General features: G+C 39.3%; 1 protein-coding gene across 1 annotated transcript; it reads left to right on the forward strand.

Moving 5' to 3' along the window:
- Nucleotides 1-1955: 1955 nt before the first annotated feature.
- On the forward strand, nt 1956-23889 carry RET (ret proto-oncogene). Its single transcript, XM_053450600.1, has 20 exons — nt 1956-2001; nt 11403-11639; nt 11983-12282; nt 12573-12820; nt 13814-14015; nt 14542-14741; nt 14830-15085; nt 15197-15322; nt 15711-15821; nt 16322-16438; nt 16612-16868; nt 17013-17160; nt 17667-17774; nt 17874-18082; nt 18213-18335; nt 18558-18628; nt 18985-19122; nt 19526-19625; nt 20074-20221; nt 23306-23889. The coding sequence occupies exons 1-20, from the start codon at nt 1956-1958 to the stop codon at nt 23461-23463; spliced, it is 3303 nt and encodes a 1100-aa protein (XP_053306575.1). The 3' UTR covers nt 23464-23889.
- Nucleotides 23890-24114: the final 225 nt, after the last annotated feature.

Consider the following 24114-nt stretch of genomic DNA (forward strand, 5'->3'; position numbering starts at 1 on the left):
GAAAAAAAAATTAATTCTTCAACAGCACTGACCCCGGAAGGTACTCCCAGGTCAGGTGCCGTCAGTTACACTCTGGAGCAGATGACTCCTCTCAGTGAGAGTTAGAAAAAAGTAATAAAAAAAAAAATAATAATAATATATATAAAATGTATAAAAAATGACAATATTAAAATATATAGATATTTTTTAATATTAATAAATATTCTTATTTTTATATTTTTATTTCATAACGGATTACTATCTGATCACTGATTATTGATCGGATTCGCCTAAACTTGTCATTTTTTTTTTTTTTTTTATCAATTTTTAACCAAATAAATTGCTGATTAAATCTGATCGACTGATCGATGATTTAATGACTCTATAGGTCACTGATTGGTCTCGCCGGTCATCAGCCGGTGACTTCATCTGGTAGGTACGGATTATACACAAATTCTGAATTATTATTTTTTTTTACTACAAAATGTATAAAAGTCATACCTTCGTATTATATATATATTATAACATATTAATATCGTATATTATTTGATGTTATACTATATATTATACATATATATAATATTAAAATTTATTTTAATTTATCTATTTATTTTTCTATTTATCTATTTATTTTGAATTTTATTTATCTACCCTGATTTATGTCATTTTTAAATATTCTGGATTTTTTTCAAACACGTATTCTAAAACAATCCACCGAAATATTACCCAAATCTCATTTTATTTGAAGATTCCATGCATCGAAACCTGGCTTTCTCTAACACCCCCCCCCCCGAAACATTAATGGGGAACTAGAGGATTAACCCCCACTCCAGATGCTGAACGCTATCTAACGCTAACGCCTGTTCCTATATAAATGCATTTTTTGGGGGGGGGGTTGTTCCCCCATCTGCCGGTGTCCCCGGGATTTATTGGGTTAAATATTAAGATTCCGGCCAAGAAGCCTGCGGCTGATGGATTTTTTTTTTTTTTTGCTAGCTCTCCCTGCTCCTTCCTATTGCCCTCTTCGCTTGGCTGTAGTCTGCATGCATTGTGAGCCTTCCCTCCCCTGCCTGCTCCTGACTCACTGACTGCAGTTTATTAATTAAACTGGGTGTAGCTACTGGTTGCCCCATTTGCTGCTCTCAGACACCAGGATCCTCCCATAAGCACCAGGCTTGAGTTATTTAGTGGAGAGACGGAGAGGAGAGAGAAGCATCCTTGGACCCTTCCTGCAGACTTCTCAGCATTAGCAACCAAAAAAACGAATTTTTCCAACAAAAAAAAATCTCCTGATAACACAAACTAATTATTTTTTTAAAAAAAACTGCTGGAAATTCTATTTTCTTTATTATTATTATTATTATTTTTATTTTTTTTTGGAAGAGGGTGCAGAATCTGGAGGACCACGCATGGTCTTCAGGGTTGAGGTGACTTGGTCATCAGGTTTTCAGCAGCTGTGAAGCTGGAGACCGGGCAGGAAGGGGTAGAAACTGTTACTTGTTTGTTGCAACTTTTTGTTTTGTGGATTTTTATTTGAATTTTTTTTTTGGGTTGTCTCAACTTGCCCTCTCTTGCCTCCTCCCTCCATGTAGAGAAGGAGGACACTTCCGAATAATCAATGCCAAAAGGAGGTCCAGATGCATGGTGGGTGCTGAACATCATCCAGTCTTGAGGTTTGCCATGAATGAGGTCCTAAACTGCATTGGGGTTTGAGGACATCTCCATCCACCTTCTCCTCCTGCCCAACATCTCCTCCCAAACCTTGGAAAGGGGGGGGGAGAGAAGAAGACCTCTTTGGACAGCATGGGTCATTCTGGATGAGGAATTAAAACCAAATCAGCAGAAATATAGAGATTTCAGGGATTTTTTTTATTTTTTATGTTTTTTTTTTTGTTTGTGCCAGACACGCCCTGGAGATACAATTGTTGAAAAAGGGTAACTTTCTACCTCCAGCAAGGAGACCCTCAAAGTCCAAGATGTCTCCTTTCAAGTGGACAATGTGCCTTCTCTTGCTTTCTCAAGGTTAGTTGGTGCCCCCTATGTATTTATTTTGGGGGGGTGGGGGTGAGAATATTTTCACAATGGGGTTCCTTGTTTACTTAAAATGTATTTCATAGAAACATGTTTGTTTGTTTATTTCCATTATGATGCGCAAAACATAGTTTTACAGCAGCAGTAAAGCAGTGTCCCCCCCACCTTAGAATTCTACTTCCATTCTACTGCCATAAATTATATGACTTTTTTTTTTCCCCTGCTGTTTTAAGTGATATCATGACATGTCATTTCCATTTCGGCTTTTCGTGCCAATAATATATTGGCAGAAGCTTCATATTAACCCCTTATTTGCCACCGGCTAGAACTTTGGATCTTCCAACCCAAACCCACCCGACTCCCCCAAAAATATATATATATCTCTATGGAAATTTGAAAAAAAGTTACTTGGAATTTAAATTGAATTTTTTTTTTTTTTTTTTTTATATATAAAGGGTGATGTTTTCATGCTGAGTAAGGTGTAGCGGCATGAAGGACACGGAATTAAAAAAATTAAAAAAAAAATTTAAAAAAAATTAAATTAAAAATTTTAAATTATATATATAATTTGTTTTTTAAAAATGTATTTATTATATTTTTTTTTACTAGAGTCTGGAGGTAGAATTGTAGGTCTTTAGATCTGAGATAAGACACGGAGCAGGTGCTGGTTAATGTAAACACAAGGATGCATGCCATGTCCCCATTATGTGTAACCATATGCCACTGTTTGCCTAAATCCACTCCGCTCACGCATCACCGCTTTGTTAATGCAACAATTATTTATTTTTTTTAATAAAAAAAAAATTTAGAGGCCAAACCTTGACATGTTTAACCCCTTTTTCCTCCCCGATGCTTGTCGCATTTCAGCTCTGCTAAAGATACAAAGTTTAACATGCTGCCTGTCTTAAGGTCCTGTTGATTATTGCTTTGGAGGCTTAATTGGAATGAATGGGGGGTGAAAAATGACAGCGGGTATTTTTTTTCAGAGGCTTTAATTCCGAAATCTGCGTTGAGCCACCCCACAATATCACAGCAGGTTTAAGTTTGTTTTTTTTTGTTTTGTTTTTTTAAATACAAATTGTAGTATAATAAATCATATCATAGACTTAATAAATTGTCACTTTCGCAACGTCCGATCAAGTTTTTGAATTTCAATAAAAAATATTAAAATTTAAAAAAACATTAAAGGCGCAGGGCTGATTCCGAAATCTGTGTTGAGCCACACCACAATATTGCAGCAGGTTGTAGCTTTTTTTAAAAAATTTTTCACAACACTTTGCCACTAAAAAAAATATTTTAAAAATATTGTGAAAAAATAAGAATTTTCCACATACTGACAGAGCAATTTAATAAATATTAGCATTTCTTTTACGCAGAATAATCCGGGTAGCAGCTGGCACTGGCAGGGTTAACCCCTGTTAACCCTTTGTTTAGATTTACTGGATTACTGTATCCTATTCCAATTTCTATGGAATCGAATGCTGTGAATTTTTAAATTTTTAAATTAATCTGAATTTTTAACCATTATGAGCTTCTTTAATGTCTATTTTTGTGATTTTTAATGGCCATTTCATTAAAAAAAAACCTTATTTATTTATTAATTTTTTTGCTATCTGGCCTAATTCTATATAAAACTGCGGATAATTTATAAATGACAAAATAAGCATAAAAAAAAATCCCAGAATCAGATTTTTTTGTAAAATAAAGTTTTATCATTAAATGGTCATTTAGCATCGGCAAAATCCAAACAAAATAATTTAATTCACACAAAACGTTTTATTCCAGTTTAACTCTTAAAGTGCTAGTATTCAAAGGGTTAAATTACACCATAGTTACACATTTTATCACTTGTTTCAGTTTTGAAATTTGTTTTGTATATATTTCACTTTAAACAATAAAGGCCTCGTTAATGAAATTCATCTATTACCCAAAAATATCTTTGAGAATTTTTTTTTATCAGAAAGTATTTTGAATTTCATTACCAACGATTAGAAATACGAAATTTCAAATATCCTACTTTAAAAAGCTTGCCTAATGCCCTTTTTTTGTACATTTGTTTACATTTTTAAAGAATAAACAGAATCCAGTACCCTGGAGATGAAAAAATATCTGTTTTCCACGGTTATTTTAGCATTCTTTTTTTTTATTAACCCTTAGTTTCCTTAAACAGTGTTATACTGCCCTCTCTGGACGTTCGAAGTACTGCAGCCTAGTTAGCGTTTGGTAACTTTTTAAAATGTAAATATATATAACTTTTATATTTTTCTTTTTTGGGGGGATGTTAGACAAGACAAAAGATGGGAAAAGGGGGGTTACACTCTGATTAGTCAATTGGTGTCCCTTTCCTTTTTTTATTTTTATTTATTTTTTTGTATTTTTTTGTATTATTAGCTTTAAAGACTAGTTTTTTTAACATTCTCTATATACGAAGCTGTTGTTAAGGATGTTAAAAAAACAAACAAACAAAAAAAACTACCTTTAATAAGTTAAGGATACCCAGTTATTTAAGATTAACCCTTTCAGTCCTAGCAGCGCTGTCATCTGGCAGTCAGAGGGTTAAACGCCCAGCCAAACCATAGAAAAACAAACCTATTTTTACTTGTAATCTTATAAATAAAGGCGGTTTGGAGGCTCTAAACCCCCCACCTTCCTTAAAGTGGAGCTGATAATAAGGATTGATTCATTATCATTGTGACAATCGTATTTGCCCCACGGCGGACGGCCACACTCCGCCTTTTGTTATTGCTAGTTTGCGATTGATGCTTGTTCTGCCTGCCTTGGGGCAAAAAAAAAAAGAATGATTTGACCTTCCCGGGGTATCCTCTGGTTAATGCCGTGCTTCTGTCTGACATCACGCAGGAAATTAGCCAGGATGCGTTAGGATGGTTGAGGTCTCGTAGAAGGAACAGGTTCAGTGGACACCAACTTGGTCCCTAGACCTGTCCAAACACGGACTCTACTGTCATAAAGAATGGAAAATGATATTCCTGAAGCCTTTATGTCGATGCCGGCTTTCTCTGCCGTGAGCCGTTCTGCTCTTCTCCATGGAAATGTCTTCATAGCTTCCATAGCATGTCCAGTTTGGAACCCCCGTCTGGAGGACTCCTCCAGGTGACCTTGTCTTGTAACAGAGAGAACTAAACGTTTGGAAGCGAGGTCCATCTTCTTTCTTCATAACCTCTTGTAGGCCCTTTCTTCTCAACGCAACTTTGGCCTCCACCACCATCGGCATTCTCATGGGTCAAGGTCACCAGCTCGTTCTGCTCCAAGGCAGCTCTTACCAGAAGGCCGAAAGCCAACCTTCTGCGTACCAAAGTAAAATTGTAGGGTCCAGGGGAGACCCTGTCCGGAGAGTCCTAGTTGAGTTCATAAATGATGGACAAGAAAGAGACAGGTCCACTTGGGATCTCACTTTGAGGGTTCAGACGGACTCTGTGATGGGAAATCTTCTGGGTTTTGGGAAGTACCTGGACTTCACACTTGTTTCACGCTAGAAGGGCCACGCCAACCGCGTGGGAGTGAGTTAGGCAGTGGGTGGGGCTGAGACGTCACATGACACGTCTGACCACATTGCATAATGATGAACACCTTTCTGCTTTGTGCATGCGCAAAGCCCGTTCTTGTCACAAAGTGCTTGTTCATGTCCGTTGGTGGACTGCCAGACTGTCCGCGAGCTCGTTTTGGGACTCATCTGTCAAATCAGGACAGTTGGCAACTACCGGTAACCTTGGCTGCCTTATGGATAATCCGTATGATGCACAAAAACACGATGACTTTTTATTCTTATTCACATGCGTAAATTAACCCTTTGAAACCATCGTTGTAGAATGGAGAAAATCGAGTTTCGCAACAAAGTTAAATTTGGGGTAAAAAAGGATGTTTTCGTTAAATTCATCTCACTTCCCTGAATAGACGGCATTGTCCGAGAAAATAAATGGGGTACGTCAGCGGCGATGGGGGGTCTCTTAGTAAATGGATATACTGAGAAGACCCTCATTCTTCTGTTGGTTTTACCCAACCCCCGGCCCACCGGAGACAGAGCTTCTGCTCAGCAGAGTAAATCTCTTTTTAATTGCAAAGCCGGAGGGAACAATGAACCCCTGATAAGAGCGTCAGAGAGACAGGTGAGGGGCAGGTGTGCGACTCGCTAAACAAATAAAACGCGGACAAAGGGAGGGGAGCGGGAGAGACGCCCGACTAAACGGGGCTTAAAGGGGAAGTCCCAAGGAACCCCCCCCAGCGCTGAATACAGTAATAACCCCCCAGCACTGTATACAGTAATTTAACCCCAGCGCCGCCATTGCTGTCAGTCATGTGATATTTTGGGTGACTTTCCCGGCTCAAACCCCACACTGAGCTGATGCTTTATGGCAATGCTAATGAAGTCCGTTCCCCATAGACTTTCATTAGTCAGAGAGTCCTGTTGGTGATTAAGACCGAGCCATTCTATTGCCCCCCACAGGCAGTATGATAAGGAGTCGGGGTGTTTAGTAGATTGGGGGTCAGATAACAGAGCGAGGATCATACAAACGGCTGATATGCAGCTGCCTGAAAACTTTATATTATTGAGAGGGATTGTAGCCCAATGACTTTTGTGTCTTTCCCTGTTAACCCATCATGTATTTCCTAAAACCCAGGAGCCACCCCACAAAGAACAATATGCTATATCACCCCTCCCCCCAAAAATAAACCCCCAGAAATATTTGACTAGTGTAGGGTCATATGTGTTATAGAAGGTAATTCTTACTAAGGAACACGATTCTACCCTCTGTCTTTTCTCTGTCGTCTGTCTTAATATTTAAAAACACAACCCCCCGATGCCCCCTCTTTCCTCCCCCGATGCCCCCTCTTTCCTCCCGGATGCCCCCTCTTTCCTCCCCCGATGCCCCCTCCCCCGATGCCCCCTCTTTCCTCCCCTGATACCCCCTCACTCCCCCCCTGATGCCCCTCTCTCCTCCCCTGATGCTCCTCTCTTCCCTGATGCCCCTCTTTCCCCCATGATACCGCTCTCTCCACCCTGATGCCCCTCTTTTCTAGGAGGTCAGAATGTTTGCTGGGTATGAGGGGATCGCAGGGTTCTACGGCCCTAAAAGCCCCGATAATGTGTATAGAAACAGCAGGGAACGGCTTTATAAATTTAACAGGGTAAATAAAGCCCATTATTCTTCTAAATACCCCACTCAGTTACACCAATGTCCACATTAAAAGCCTTGGTTAAAGCCCTATGTCCTTAATTTCAAGTACCACCTGTCCCAGATTCCCAGAGATAGTCCTTACATCTGGATTCCTGTCGCAGCAAACAGGAATTTTTATCCAATTAGCGTGTTGTAGACGACCCCCCCCCGGATAATGTGTGTTTAAAGTGTCATTTATCCCTTTGCCGATATGTTTGCTCTGGGCCTGCATTCCAAGCCACCCCTGCAGAGGGGCAAAAACATGGCGATCGGCCCCCGTCGGCCCGTCTGGACTGCCCAGTTCTCCTGCTGTAAAGACTCAGACCTTCATCATACGTCGGTCTTAGATTCAGGAGTCGGATGTCTATCCCATGCATGTTTAATACCCTCACTGTATTACCTTCTACCACTTCTGCTGGGAGGCTGTTCCACTTATCCACCACCCTCTCAGTAAAGATTTGCTCATCAGTGTCTTAAAGAATGTCTTAGACTTTTGAGCCCCCCCCCAAAAAAAGACAGGGGGTCTGCATTCCTAGGACCCTAAAATGCTATTTATGGAACATTTTAATTGACACATGATCCGTAAGCACAACCGACAGGCGGATTCCAGAAAACGCCTGATGAAAGTTCCTGAGGGACCTGAAACGTTGACTTAAGTAGAGCAGCTGTTCTAAGGTGACTACAAGCCGCCCCTCACGGGAACATGAGGGGGGCTTCTATAAAACTCCAGAAATATCAAAATATAATAAAATATAAATCTATAAAAATATATAAAAGTAAAAAATAATATAAATAAAAGTATAATAAATAAAATATAAATCTATAAAAATATATAAAAGTTAAAAATAATATAAATAAAAGTATAATAAATAAAATATAAATCTATAAAAATATATAAAAGGAAAAAATAATATAAATAAAAGTATAATAAATATAAATCTATAAAAATGTATAAAAGTAAAAAAATAGAAATAGAAATATAATAAATAAAATATAAATCTATAATACAACTAACAAAAATATATAAAAGTAAAAAAATAAAAATATAATAAAGCATAAATCTAAAGCATAACAAACAATAGAAATCGATAAAAATATATAAAAGTAAAGAATATAATAAATAAAAAATAACTACATCCATAAAATATATAAGACATATAAATAGTAAAAATATTAAAAAATATATCAATAAAAAATATATTTTTAAAAAATATAAAGAACTGAAATCTTAAAATCTAATACATTAAGAAACTTTTATGTAATAAAATGAACAAATTGTAGGTTTTAAGCTCATAAAAAAAATAAAAAAGCACAGAAGGCTTAAGAACCCCCCCCGTTACTATGGCAACCTGATTTTATGTCACCTGACAATTCAGTGTTCCCGGCACAATTTACACTCTGCATGATGGGCTACTGAGCGGGCAACGATCTCAATGTCCCAGGTGATCTACCTTTTACCACCTGGGAATGCCCATCAGGCTGCTGCCATTCATACAGCGAGTCGCTTAATCCAGCGCTGAAGCCGCACCACAGAGTATTTTGGCTAAATACATTTTATATATTTTTATAAATTTCTTTTTTTAAATATGTGCATATTTTTTATCGGTATAATTAAGAAAAAAAAATCCTAGTATTTTATTATTATTATTATTATTATTTTTGGTATTTTAATGAAAACGTGACAAAAATTCTGGACAAAGAATCCCAACTAAGCAAAAAAAAAAAGAAAAAAATGTATGATTGAGAAAAAAAAAAAGATAGTGAATTGATTCGTGAAATCCGAAGCCGGCTCACAAATGGCGTAATATTGATAATTTGGTAGTTTGACCCCCCCTCAGTCATTAGCTCCTTTTGCCTAACGAAGCCCTGGCGGAAAGCGATCGGTATTTAATTACATTAATAACACGCAGATCATATTTTTGTTTTTTTTTTTCCCGTAATGCCTACCGCTAATTACCCCGTAACGTTATCCGTTTCGTTATAATTGATAAAGAGTTTCAAGGGCATTTGACTTTGGAAGCAAAAATATTCCTCTTATGTTTGTTAAAGGGGGGCGCCCACCATTTCTAATAATTGTTATTATATTACATTAAAAATGCATTTGTTTTTTTTTCGCCCCATAATATAATGTTTTCAGGCAGCTCTCGCTCTGTTATCTGATCCCCGATCTACTAACCCCCCCCGACTCCTTATCATACTGCCTGTGGGGAACAATGGAATGGCTCAGTCTTATTCACCCAGTTGGACTCTTTGACTAATGAAAGTCTATGGAGGGCAGACTTCATTAGCATTGCCATAAAGCATCAGCTCAGTGTGGTGTTTGAGCCGGGAAAGACACCCAAAATATCACATGACTGACAGCAATGTATTACTGTATACAGCATTGGGGGGGTATATTACGCTATACAGCGCTGGGGTTATATTACTGTATACAGCGCTGGGGGTTATAACATTGTATACAGGGGGGACAGTCTTATTATTGTCTGTGTTGTTGTTTGCGTAGCAGATGTCGTGATGTAAGAGAGCTCCTTACCTTTCGGTGGTGTCTTTGGTGTCCGGGTGGAAATCGCGTCACCAGAAAGAAATGTAAAAAAAATCACAAATAACCAAAACAAATGCATCGTTCACATTTTCGGTCATAAATCTTCCACATCTGGCTCCCGGAGGGAGGTAACCTCGTACGACCCAGCTGTCAAAATCTCCACATCTCTACTTTCCTTAGACTTTACACTTAGACTTATTTTTTATTTATTTTTTTAGTTTATCTTATTTTATTTTAAGCTTCTAAATCCATTGTATAAAAAAAAAATACAGAATTTAAATAAAACAAAATAATTTTTTATACCTTTTTAATTGTTTTCATTATTTCAATGCTTTAAGATTTACTGGGGTTTTCTGTTTGAATTATTACTATTATTATTTATTATTATTACTATTATTATTTATAATAATATATTAAAAAAATCATACATTTTAAATAAATATAATTTTTTCATTTTATTTAAATTTTTTTTAATTATTTTTGTTAATAACGGTTACGTAAACCTAATCAATTAGAACACCCCAATTTTTCCCAAACGAGGGTAGCCATTTCTGCCCTCTTGATATGGAATTCGAAAGGAATTTAGAATATTGGTTTAAAATAAAAAAAAACTATCGTCAGATATGTTTCCTGCCCCGTTTAATAGAGCAGGGATGGTCATTGATTTAAGTTCTATGGGATCTCTTGATCTTCACGTCGTGACAAACACTTGATCGGGGGGCGCGGGGACGTCATTATCACGCCCTCTGCCGCGTTATGGTGTATCTTTCCACCCCCTCGCTGGATAGTCTTATCCTCGATCAATACATTCCTCCCGAGGGGGTGTAATATATCGATATTATGCCAGTTCTCATATCTGCGCGCGGACGGGATACAGTCGGAGAGCAGAGGTCCGTCCGCCTTTGGCGCTTCGGCGGTTTTCTAGCTGTTATTTCTGTCCTCAAACTAATAGCCGGATGGGTAATAAATACGGCCCTGCCAGAGTATAATTAATAAGGGGAAATGTATGTATTGATTGATATGTAATATGAACAGCGATACTTACTCGTGCATTTTGATTCATCACCATCTTTTTCTTTTTTTTTTTTATCTTTTTTAAAGGGATAAATACATCAAAGGCTTCTTGAATGCTTAATAACAGCAAAGTTTTAATTTTTTTTGTTTACATTTTTTTAAAATAATTTTTTAGATTTTATTATTATTTTTTGTATTTTTTATTTCTTTTTTTTTACATTTTTTTAATAATTTTTATAATTTATTATTATTTTTTGTATTTTTTTTACATTTTTAATTGTTTTTTTTATATTTTATATATTATTATTTGGGGGGGTTGTATTTACTTTTTTTTGGATCCTTTCTAGAAACAGATGAAGGTTCTTACAAGGTTCTGGAGCTAGGTCTTCAGAGAAGAAGTGGAGAAGTAGTAGTCTTTCGGGGGGGGGGTATAACTAATATCGCTGAATGTGGTCTGGCCGTGGGGCCCTGATAGGTTCCTCTGGGCCTAAATCGGTGGCCCTTAGGTGAATTTCCATAGCCTCCTATAAGCCATGTGAAGTCTGGTGTCTAATGTTATTTTTAGGCAGTCATGTGATATTAGAGGCACATAACATACTCTGTTTTTAAGTTTCTTGTGAACATTTTATTATTATTATTATTATTTTGTCTTTCCACTACAGCTGCTTCTGGGCTTTACTTTCTAAGAAAGGACTACCACGAAAGTGTGTACACGGATCAGCCGGCCGGGACGCGTCTCCTGCAGGTCAACGTCATGAGGGACAGAGCAGACGAGGTCCCCCATTTCCGACTTTGCAGAACTATCATGAGTTATAACCCTTACTTCTGTTTCTTCGGGGTGGAAGAGCGGACGGGAGTTCTTTACCTCAATCGGAGCTTGGAGATGCTAGACTTCAGTAAGTCTGACGTGAAATAGATTTTTCTTTATTTTAATCGACTATTGGCTCATTTTGTCCAACTCCTGTACTGGTTAGTTATCAGTTTAGAAGAAGAAGAGAAGGTTGACCATGTGGTCGTAGAACTTATGGGTTGGAGAAGAAGGGCAATGACTAAGACAACGTAACTTGATGTCCTCTTGAGCATGTAGGATAATGATAAGGATTTATTATGTTTCACTTTATACTTTTTGACATCATTTGAAGTGTTTCCAGGTTCAATGATGGCCTTTCACTCAACCATGGCTGAGGACCTCAGTTGTCCTCAATTATGTCCAGTCTAATTTGTCCCCCCCTCTTTTATTTTTCGAATTCCAAGGAAGCCCATTATCCTACCAGAGGATTACTCTTAAGGTGTCCGTCCTGCCCCAACCATTTCGGGATGAGGACTGCGATGTGGCCCCCTTCGTCTTGGTTCGCCTTTCCCTCAACAACGCCACGTCGCCCAGCTGCTCCTCTCTACCGCCCAGGGATCTTTGCTTCAGTGACACGGACCTTTCCTTTCATATCATGGAGAACAAACCTCCGGGGGACTTCTACCAATTTCATCCGCACCCTGTTGTCCAACACTGCCCGAACATTACCGTAGAGTACATGCTGATATCGGGTGAGAAGTCAAAAGAATCTTGGGGTAGAGAATTCCTTAATCCTTCCATGGCTTTTGTCAGAGATGTTTCATGTAGTCACAAAGGGAAAGTCGTTCTTTTATAGAATGTTAGGAACGTTGAGCGTTGGTGATGCCCCGTTGGTACCAAAAAGTAGCCAAGCTCTTCTGAATTCCGAAAGAGAACTGAATAAGGTTTTAGAGGGGTTGGGGAAAGTCTTGCAGTATACTCGCAAGATTATAAAATATTTTATCTCAATTGTTTTTTTCTTCCGTTCCACCCCCCCCTACAGAGTCCGATACGCCGTTCCACTACAACCCCGACGCATCCAAAGTGAGCCTCTTAAATCCCCTTGACCGCGAAGAGAGGGAGACGTACGATCTTGTGGCGAAGTGCATGCTGAGGGATTTAAGCTCTCAGCTGGAGGTAGTCGTGGAGCAGTCCTTCCGAGTCCTGGTGGACGACGACGATGACTCTGCCCCGTTTGTCCCCAGTGGAAACGACACGGCAGCCTGCGTGGTGGAATTCGAGAGGATAAAGGTGAGCAGAACATACGCGGAACATGGTAGAATTGGTGACCATCTACGTCCCAACGAAAATTGAGGGACACAACGCTTTGTGTCCACGGGAATAAAATCTGCAATGGTGCAGAAGATTCAGAGGTTTCCATGGTAACGTCAGTGATAATTTAATAATGCGACATAATTCAAGGTTCTGTGATCTGAGCCATTAAGGGGTCATAATGATTCAGCGTGTGCCATTATCAGTTTTAACCCATTCTGCGCCAATTAACCAGTCAACGTGACGATAAAATGTCTCCACCTAGTGACTTCGACTTCTGCTCCATAGTGTAACTTGTGGGTTGTGTATTTTTAAATATTTTTTTTTTTTATATATTCATAACAAGGTATAAAATCTAGCGGGCATGGCATAACTTCAAATAATACATTATTTATGTGTTTTTGGGATTCTTTTTTTTACTATTTTTTTTCGCCTTGTGGGACAAAACAGAATGTAACCCGACTCTAAGCGCGATAATCTTAGCCAAGACTCCAGTTGATTAGAATGTTAATTGCGCCACCTATTGGAAGCAGCTTGAACTGCATAGTCGACAGTAACTATTATTATTATTTATTATTATTTATTATTATTATTATTATTTTATTGTTTATATTTATTATTAGTTATTGTTTATGTATTTATGTATTCATATTCCGTAGCGCTGTACAATGGGTAGAACGGACATAACAAGCAGTATATAACATAACAATTTGTTATGGGGTGCCCTGCTCAAGAGATCTTACAATCTACAGGGCGTTGGGCTGTATTACACAATAGGGTAACTATCTATGAGCGAAGAAAAGATTGGGTGAAGGGTAGGCTGCAAACAAACGAGTGTTGGGGAAAACAAGGCGATCTGAAACTAAATGGGTGGTGGTCAACAGGAAAGGTCCTCTTCACGTTGTGGTCTTCTCCCCCTTAACCTTCTCAGCGTCATGTCTCTTTTTTTTTTCTTCTTCTTCCTCCTCCTAGGGAACAGTTGTGGGTTTGCTCACCGTGTATGACGCCGACACCACTCCCGTGTACCCATTAGACTTCGGCCGGGAGAAGTACACGGAGAAAATAGTCAGCGGCGACCAGTTCGTTCTTGCGAATTTCCGAGTCCAGCACCACTTTCACGAGATAAAATTCAATTCCAGAGGAAACTTAATCCGCGGGACGCTGCACGAGTATCGTAAGGACCGCTTTGTTTGGAATAAGTAATGGGTGGAGATGGACATCATGTCAATGTAACCATTTTCTGAGTGACCTCCAAAAAAGTTTTTTGGAGGACATTAGTTCTTACGTTGGTGGGATGCCATTAAAGACATGGAAGACACCTTCCAAGTTAGCTCAAATTCCAAACCTATTCTCCAAATGAATCTGTTTCCTGTAACGCCACGAGCGTAGTGATGTCATAACATTCCCGGAAGTGTTGTGTTGACATCAGTTAAAAACACCAGAAAGACACACATAGGCCCCCTTTTTTATCCACCAAAGGAAGAGTTGGCAGAAGACCATCTGTTGATTATAAAGGGCAAGTTTCTCCTGGAGTTGGCCCTGTATAATGTATAGATCAATGGTTGAAGAGATCTTTGCTTATTAAACTTTATGTTATACTGGGCCATCCATGCTGTTCTTGGCACAGAAGCTCGATGTGGTTGACTCGCGTGTTGTAGACCTGGTTTTCACCCAAGTACTTTGTTTTCTCACCACGACAGGTCTAGTCCTCAACAAAAACGTGTCCATCTCCAAAACCGGATCCTATCAAGTCCCCGTTTTGGTGAACGACACCGAATTCCCGGGTCCTGGCGGCGAGGTGATGCTGTACTTCAACGTTACGATCCTCCCGGTGGAAATTAAATTCCCAAATATGACCTTCCAGTTTACGGTCAACCGCCAAGCTTACCAATACGCCCAGGTAACCCTACTGATTCTCTTCTATCCGGCAACTATCACTGAGTACTCTGCACCCCCTTTAATATGTCTTCTTCTTTTTTTGACACCAGATAGGAAAGGTCTACGTTGAAAACTACTCATCTTTCAAAGGGTTCAGCGTTGCCTACAGCATGCAGATTGAAAATACCACCTATGCCGTCGGCATTTTGCAGGGACAGGAGGAAAGCTTTGCTACCCTCTTCGTCAACCAGTCTTCCGCCTTGGTAAATCACGAAGCAAGAGAGATACAAGGCGTGGTTTTTGCTTCAAACAGGAACCTCAAAAGAACGGTGAAAACGCCTATCACCATAGTCTTGGAAGGAGAACGTGAGTATGGACCTTAATGGAACGTTTGGCATTGAAGGCCAGTATTGGCCACATCGGCGTATATATCTTCTAAGATCGGCCTAACGTAGTTGACTTTTTTGTGTCTCACAGCTGGAAGGGAGGAGGAACAGTGCCAAGGGTCCTGCTCGGAAAATAAGTTGCGTTCGGAGTGCGAAGAATGTGGCGGGTTGGGCGCAGTCACTGGAAGATGCCAATGGAGACAGGGTCGTGGAGAAGGTAAAAGCTCTACTTAAATCACTGGTTCCCAATAAGCTAAGACGTTGTCACCAAGTCATTGGTCGTTCTTACCATGAAGGGTCTGGTGGCCCAACTTAGATATCTAAAGCATGGAAGAAAAGGAGAGGCTTGAGGTTCTACAGAAGTTAAACATAGATGGTTACTGGACTCTAGAACTTCACCCAGAACAACCAGAAACATAGAGTTTGACCTCACGTAAGACCCATTTAGCTCATCTAATCTTCCCATTTTGTAGGGACTCAGACCTTAATGAGTCCTTGGTCTTGAAGTCTCATCGTTCATCGTCTGACTCTGCTTAGATTCATAAAACCAACCAGAATCTACATGTGTCCTTTTTCTTAAACTAACATTCTGTGGCTTATCACAGGAATCACCACAAATTATTCGACCTGCACTCCGAGCATGAAGACCTGCCCCGACGGGACATGCGATGCGGTGGAACGCAAGGACCTAGCGATTTGTCCTCAGGATTGCATAAGTATGCATCTTTTTTATTTCTTCCTTCATTTTTTGGGATTGGATGTATGAGGAACTTTCAACTTTGTGTTGACAATATTGTGGTTAAAGAGGAATTCATCTTAGATTAGACAGAAAAATATGAGGAATATATATACATAGTTCCAAAATTGCACCGTTCACATTTTAACCCAATTGTAGTTTTTTTGACCCATAATATGTTTTCAGGCAGCTGCATATCAGACATTTGTATGAGTTTTCGCTCTGTTATCCTTATCATACCGCCCGTGGGGAACAATAGAATTACTCAGTCTTAATCACCCACTCGGACTCTCTGACTAATGAAAGTCTATGGGGAACGGACTTCATTAGCATTGCCATAAAGCATCAGCTCAGTGTGGTGTTTGTGCCGGGAAAGTCACCCAAAATATCACATGACTGACAATGGCGGCTCCAGGTCTGCAGATAAAGGGACAAAAATTAGATAAAACCAGGTTTTTCTCCATATTTCCTCTTCTTTAGGGGATAATATAATTGGCGGACACGAAAAAGGATTTCCGTTGGGAATCAAGGCGGGTTACGGCACCTGTTACTGCTTCAAGTCGGAGAAATGCTTTTGTGAGAAGAATATCATTGAAGGTAAGAACATCTCTCCTGGGTTTCTTTGCTCTTTATTAAATCCGGAAGCACCGGTGGCGACTGTGCATTAATTTCTCCTGCTAAATATATGCTATCCAGAAATGATAATTTGTGAAAGTACCAAAAAAAATATAATTAAATAAAAGAATATATTTTTTTTTCTCCTTGCCCAGCTCCGCTCTGTGATGATACGTGCAAGACCGCAATTGCATGCGGGGTGCTCCTGTCCTTCATAATCTCCGTGCTTCTTTCTTCGTACTTCATCCACCGTTATCATAAAAACTCCCCCAAGCCACCCATTGCATCCGCCGAGATGACCTTCCGACGCCCGGCCCAGTCGTACCCTGTCAGTTACTCTTCCACCAACGCCCGTCGACCCTCTTTGGACTCCATGGAAAATCAAGTCTCGGTGGACTCCTTCAAAATAGCTGTAAGGTTTTATTTCTTTCTTCTTATAAACATCTAATAGCGAGTTGAAAGCTCCAAAAGGAGAACGACGGAGCAATAGTAGACATTCTGTTTCTGTGGAGCTTTGTCCTAATCTCCATTATCTATGTATTTTTCCTCAAAACAGGAGGATCCGAAGTGGGAATTTCCACGGAAAAACCTGGTCTTGGGAAAAACTCTTGGCGAGGGAGAGTTTGGAAAAGTAGTTAAGGCGACGGCGTTTAGGCTGAAGGGCAAAGCCGGTTACACCACCGTGGCCGTGAAGATGCTGAAAGGTGGGTGCGACATTAAGGCCACTTCACGGGGTGGTAATCAAAGTTGACCTCGGCTCTGGGAAATCCAGAAAGATGTCTGTGGACATCCTTCTCGGAGATGGACAGAATGTCCACATGAGAACATCAGGGTATGAGACATGGGTTGGAAGTCCACTGTACCATCAACCTTAATTCCACCTTACTGTTCATAGAAATGGGTTCACAATGGCAGAAGAAGACTTCTGGTCCATTGTAAGGTGCCAACTTAGAGGCGCCCCATATACCACCAGTTGTCTATAGCCAACATTTTTCAGGGCCCTAGTTAGTACCCTACATAGCCCTGTAGGTAACCATCCTATGGATGTGCAACGCGTTGGGCGAGTCAACCATTTTGTCTGTAAGAGTCTGAATAACCAGTTATGGGGCTATTACAGTCGGAAACCAAAATCTATGGTTTCTATCTTTTTGGAGAAGTCCTCTAGTTTAGCTCCGAGTATTGATTAACACAGTGGAACCCTTTTTTACAGAAAGTGCATCTCCGAGCGAGCTACGAGACCTCCTGTCTGAGTTTAACCTTCTGAAGCAAGTGAATCATCCACACGTGATCAAGCTTTATGGCGCCTGTACACAGGACGGTAAGTAGAATGATAACGACGGCCGGAATACAAAACGGCCAAGAATCCGTCTATATATTGATGTATATAGAACGTCTGTAATGTCTATGTTCTATTCAGGGCCCCTGCACCTTATCGTGGAGTACGCAAAATACGGGTCTTTGAGGAGCTTCCTAAGAGAAAGTCGTAAGGTTGGACCAAGCTCCGGAGATTCCAACCGTAACTCCAGCTACCTGGACAACCCTGACGAAAGGGCGCTTACCATGGGAGACCTCATCTCCTTCGCGTGGCAGATATCCAGGGGGATGCAGTATTTGGCGGAAATGAAGGTAAGCGAACACTTTCTGCAGCTTATCAATTTATAATATTAATGTCCAATTTTATATATATCATTAGTGGTATTTTTGTCAAGAGTGGCTATAACTTTATCGTCATCATCATCATCATCCCCTCCCGTAGCTCGTCCACCGGGATTTGGCGGCCAGGAACGTGCTCGTGGCTGAAGGACGCAAAATGAAAATTTCGGACTTTGGGCTGTCCAGAGATGTGTATGAGGAGGACTCGTACGTGAAGAGGAGCAAGGTAATCGCTTCTTCAAACTCATTTTGATGGAGGGAGTGAACGCGGTTCTTGATTGGAGTATGATGTCATGGTAACTTAAGTGGCTTGAAAATGAGCCACCCATCGGATTTATTTGAAACCTCCAAGTCTAGTGTATGCTTAGGGAGTTCGGTAACCCAACCTGGGCAGCTCCTCTCGAGTTCACCCCGTTAATCCCAATTCCCTTAATCTCTTCTTTTGTAGGGAAGGATTCCAGTTAAGTGGATGGCTATCGAATCCTTGTTTGATCACATCTATACAACCCAAAGTGACGTGTAAGTCTGTTTTTAGAATTCCTTTTCCAGCCTCTACACATGACCTCGTGTTCCATTGGTGACGTATGCCCATGGCCTTCCATTGGGAAGGATACTGTTTCTGGCTGAATTTATGACATCATACTGTCCCACATGTGTAATGTCACACAATACATGGGTGGTAGTATGATGTCACATCCTCAAAGTTGAAGTGGTTGTGACATCATGGGGACTTTGACCCATGGAATGCAACGTTTCCTGGTCTTTTCCATCATAGCCCCCCAAAAACTCCCACAACATCTGAAAATCCATTAATGGTAGACACCATGGTACACAGTGTGTTATGCCTGCGTCACTCCATTGTATCTGCTTGCCAGGTGGTCCTTCGGGGTCCTGTTGTGGGAAATCGTTACTCTCGGGGGAAATCCGTATCCAGGGATCGCTCCAGAACGGCTGTTCAACCTACTGAAAACCGGCTACAGGATGGAGAAGCCTGAGAACTGTAGCGACGAAATGTAAGCTGAGCTTTGATTGGTCAACTAACTTGAGACACAACACAGGGGAAAAATTTAATTATAAATGAAGGCTATCTCCCTGTAGATGGATTTAGACAGATAGGAGGCTGGGCGGTAAAATAGCAAATGTAGTTCAACATAGAAAAATGTAAAATTATGCATTTGGGGAAGAAAAACAAACATACTGATTAAAAGTTAAGTGGCTACTTATTGGTGAAATCCATTATGAAGGAGAATCAGATTTTTTGCCTTCTGGATGTATTTTGGTTCTTGGGGCAATAATGGATAAGATTCTCGTTTGGGTTTCTTTGGCCAATCCACTTAGAATAGTTGAGTTTGGCAGACATTTAAGTCAAACTTGGTCAAATTATCTCTCAACCCATATTTCTTTGTAACATTTCAGGTACAATCTCATGTTGAAGTGTTGGAAACAGGAGCCAGACAAGAGGCAGACATTTGGGGAGATCAGCAAAGAACTGGAGAAAATGATGGTGAAAAGCAGGGTAAGTGGGGGCGTCATAAGCCGTAGGCCCATTCTACAGCAAGCTTACTTAAGAAGGAAAAAAATAAGGGCTAAATCTCGAAGGCCTCAAGGGTTGCTTCATTAGATGTTGTGTCTGAAGAAGAAGCAGCTGAGTTGTAGGACATTAAGGAGGTGCTCTAAAAATGAATATGGCTTCCATATCAAGGCTGTTAGCTTTCTGCCGAATGCCAACTTTAAGTAAACGCCCGAGAACCAAGTTCTGGCCTCTCTGTCGAGCGATTTAGGAGGTGCCCGTTCCACGTGGAAAGAGTAACGTCCATTTCAAGGATTTGATAGCCCTTGTCCTAAAGAATTTGGTTGAAACCAGAGGTTGAACCACCTGTTGAGTTAAAGGTCTCCAGATTGGCCAAACTCTACCATTAAAGTATCTGAATTAACAATGATCCTCTTCTCCTCTCTGTCATCAGGACTATCTGGATTTGGCTGCCTCCACCCCTGCTGACTCCATGCTCTATGACGACGGCCTTTCCGAAGAGGAGACCCCTCTGGTGGAATGTATCAATAGCCAACTTCCTCGAACACTGCCCTCCACCTGGATTGAAAACAAACTCTATGGTAGAATTTCCCATGCTTTTACTCGATTCTAGTTGCACTTTCCAGTTTTTTTTTTTTTTGCAATGTACCTCCAGTACCCTTCTTCCGTCCCCTGACGGGGGGAGGGGCTTGTGCCTGAATGAAACCAATCAAAAGTTTGCTTGAAAAAGCTGTTTTTATTTATTTATTTTTAAAAAAGTGATTATTTTTTTTTATTCTTTTGCATATTTAATGGCCTGTGTTTGCAGATGTTTTTGAGGTTCTGTTGAAAAGAATCAAAAAGCATAAAAAAAATTAAAAAGTGATGTAAAATTAAAAAAAAAACAAAAAAAACAAACAGTGTAGCCAAGGAACATACTGTAAGAATATCTTAACAAGCACTATATTAAAATATACTTTGTTTTTGTTGCATGAGAATCGTCAGAATATATTTGGGTGGTGACCCCAGCCTTACAGATCCCCAACCCTTTAGCTGCCATGCGTGCAAATTATTATTTTTTTTTTCATTTTTTTCCCAAGCAAATACAAATTCCAAATTAAAATTTACGTCTTGAGTGAAGGTTCTAAGTAAAAGAAAATGAAATCTTTTTTTTTGGAGCAAATTCTAATTTTTCTAATTTACTTTTTGGACGAAGGTTCTAAGTAAAAAAACATTTTTATTTTTTTTATTTTTTTTGGAGCAAATTCTAATTTTTCAAATTCGCTTTTTGGATGAAGGTTGTAAAAAAAAAAATTATTTTTTTCCAAGCAAATACAAATTCCAAATTCAAATTTACTTCTTGAGTAAAAGCTCTAAGTTAAAAAAAATTCATTTTTTTCTAATTTACTTAATTTTGGACAAAGGTTTTAATTTAAAAAAAAAGCAAATTTTTTTAATTTGTTTTTTTTTTCCGAGTGAATTAAAAAAATTTAAATTTACTGCTTGGATGAAAGTTTTACGTCAATTTTCCCCAAAACTTTAGTGTAATCACTTACAGGATTCAAGTTATGAAAGGAGTTCAGTTAAGATTTTTAGGAGACAAAAAAAAAAAAAAAAAATATTAAAAAAGTTAACAGGAATATATAAGTAGCGCGTAAAATTGCTCAAATATTCAGTTTCTACGGGGCACTTTTTCCTGCGCCAATAACAAAGTACGTTATGTAGATTTCTAAAGCCATTGAGAGAATTTAGTGGAATTTTATTTGGTTTTCATCTAATACGCAATTTTGGATTTATTTTTGTGATCTCTGTCGGCAGAAAGGAAGATTATATTCTTGAAGGGGATCTGATGAATAGTCAACTTTATTTTTTTACCAAAAATTGATTTCAATTACACTTACTTTATAGGTTCTGTGTTTTGAGCATTTCAGCAAAAATAAAAAAATAAATAAAAAAGTTAAAAGCTAATCGTTGCCCTTTTTGTGAAAAGTTTTTAGAGTTGGGGAGGAATAATTAGAAATGCTTTGGTGCTGGTAAAAACCCATGTAACTAAAGGGGGTGGTGTACTTTCCACTTGGTACATTCCTCCCATACTCCATAACCAACGTCATGTGACTTGTGATCGGGAAGCGATACCAACTCGTTATGTTACTTCTATGGAGGTGTAGTAGTTGTAGAACCAGAATGGGCAGAAGGTCTTGACTGTAGCACCGCAACCCAGGTATCTTTTGGGCCTCGATACCCGTCCAAGATACCTGTAATAGAACAGATGAGAAGCAGGAGGTGACTTGGTTGAGTCACCTGTATGAAGGCCTTGTATGACCTACTAAAATATAAACCGATGAGGACACTCAAGTTCCTTGAGATCCTGGACGCCACAACGAGTGGAGCTAGCGCTAAAATTTAGAATCCAGAACCTGACTTTAGGATGTTTTTCTAAATAAAAGTGAGTTCCAGATACGGAAACCGGCAACGGTGTTTAGTTAACCGACCTTAGCTTGAGATCTGTAGATTTGGTAAGATGACCATCTTGAATCCTGCGACGTTCTGCTTGGAGAACCGTCCAATGTATCGGTATAACCGGGACGAAAAGCCTTATTGGCTGTAGAAACCAGATGCCAACTTTTACAGTTGTTCTAGATAGTCAACTCTGAAGTATTCCACTCTGTTCTACCATGTTGTCTCTTTGGGTGGTCGTGTCTGGTATTAATGTCTTGCTGTGGTGATGATGGTGGTGGTGACACAGGACAGTAAGAACGTTTCTTGCCAAAACTCCTTTTTATTTCTGAATTCGATAATGTATTTTTCTTCTCAAAATGAAAGAAACAGACCTAGGATTTTCCATTATTCCTTGTTTTAAAATTTCCTTAAAAAAATTATGGGCGGGGTGGAAAGCTGAGTCGACCTATCCACATTTTCCATGGGTTTACTGAATGTCCTTGGACCTTCTAAAACAAAATTTGTGAAACTGGGCTTAGTTGACGTTCAAGAGGCCTGCAGCGCGGTGGACTTCCTATTAGTATACCTTCAAAAACATCTTCTCTCTGACATTGGCCATTGATGTTGTCATAGAAACTGTTTCTAAAGCGTAGGACGGGTTTGGCCAACATCCAAAGACGGTCAACCATCTGTCTTACTTCTTTTTTCTTAGTTTTAGTAGACTTGTTGCTGTTGAGACTTTCGTTTAGGTTATCCAAACATGTTCCCAACTCCAAAAATTAGACGGAAGCCAGAATTAGTTCAAAGGTCTTCTCCTCAAACCACTCATTTTTTAGTGTTTAGGAGCCAAAGTAACGTTTTTAGGAAACTTCCCCCAAAAATATTTTGGACGGCTCCTTCTCCGAACGTCCTTGCTTTACGAGTTGATGGAATGACTATTTAACGTAATCTCTCTGATTAGTCTGACTTTGTAAGTCATTACGCAACTCCAAGATGGATCGTTGGCTCCTTCGAAATAGCAAAGACTCTCGAGGAGACAAACGTTTAATGAAAGAGGTCCACCAGGTGGCCTCCTTTGTCTCTGTCGCAACATCAATGGCTTGTCTTCTGCATATTAAAGGGAGTTTTGCCAAGGGCTTACTGTCTGCACGTGAAGCTATTATCAGATAATTCTAATTATTATAACAATAATAATTTATTTTTTGGATTCTTCAGTGCAGAACAAATGATCTCCTTTTCATTTTTAGGCATGTCTTATCCGAACTGGCCTGAAGAAAGCCCTGTTCCAATCCCAAGATTTGATGCCAATCAGTCTGTTTTTACAAGATATGCCAATGACTGTGGTTATGCTAATTGGATGATTCCACCCTCAACGGCAAAATTTATGGACAAGTTTGATAGCTAATTTTCCAGTATTTCCCCTCCCCCTCCCACGGTGGAAGGTAACAAAAAAAGAAATAAACAAATGTGAAAGTGAAAAAAGAAAACAAAAATGCACACAAAGGATAAATGGAAATTCCAATGTCTGCTTCTTTGTGCGGGTGAAAAAGTGGTTAAACCAATGTCCAACTTTTTGGTTCTCAATATCTCCAAAATGACTTGGTCTACCTCTCGGGGGCTGCACATTGTTTCCAATTTTCTGTGGAATTTTTTTTTTTTTTTTTTTTTTTTGCAGAATTGGAAAATTCCCAGGAAAATTTTCCAAAACATATCAAATCTGTAAAAAAAAAAAAAAAAAAAAAAAATTAAAAAAAAAAAAAAATTGCGATGTTGAACTTTTTGCTGATCTTGCACAATTATTCTGGATTTTAGTACGTCAATGTTGGTATGATTTTGCCTTGAAATTCTTCTTAAAGGTGTATTTTTAGACTGATAAAAAAAAAATTAAGTATGGTACAGTTCTCAGATGGCGGGCACTTTTTTTAATTTTTTAATTTTTTTTTTTTAAAATTTTTTTTATACTGGTTCGGGAAATGGCGAAAGGGTTTTGTGTATTTACACGTTTCACCTGTTATGTGTCGTACTTTTTAATTTTTACAGTATTACTTGAAACGTA

Source organism: Spea bombifrons, chromosome 11 (assembly GCF_027358695.1).
Source record: "Spea bombifrons isolate aSpeBom1 chromosome 11, aSpeBom1.2.pri, whole genome shotgun sequence".
NCBI classification, from domain to species: Eukaryota; Metazoa; Chordata; class Amphibia; order Anura; family Pelobatidae; genus Spea; species Spea bombifrons.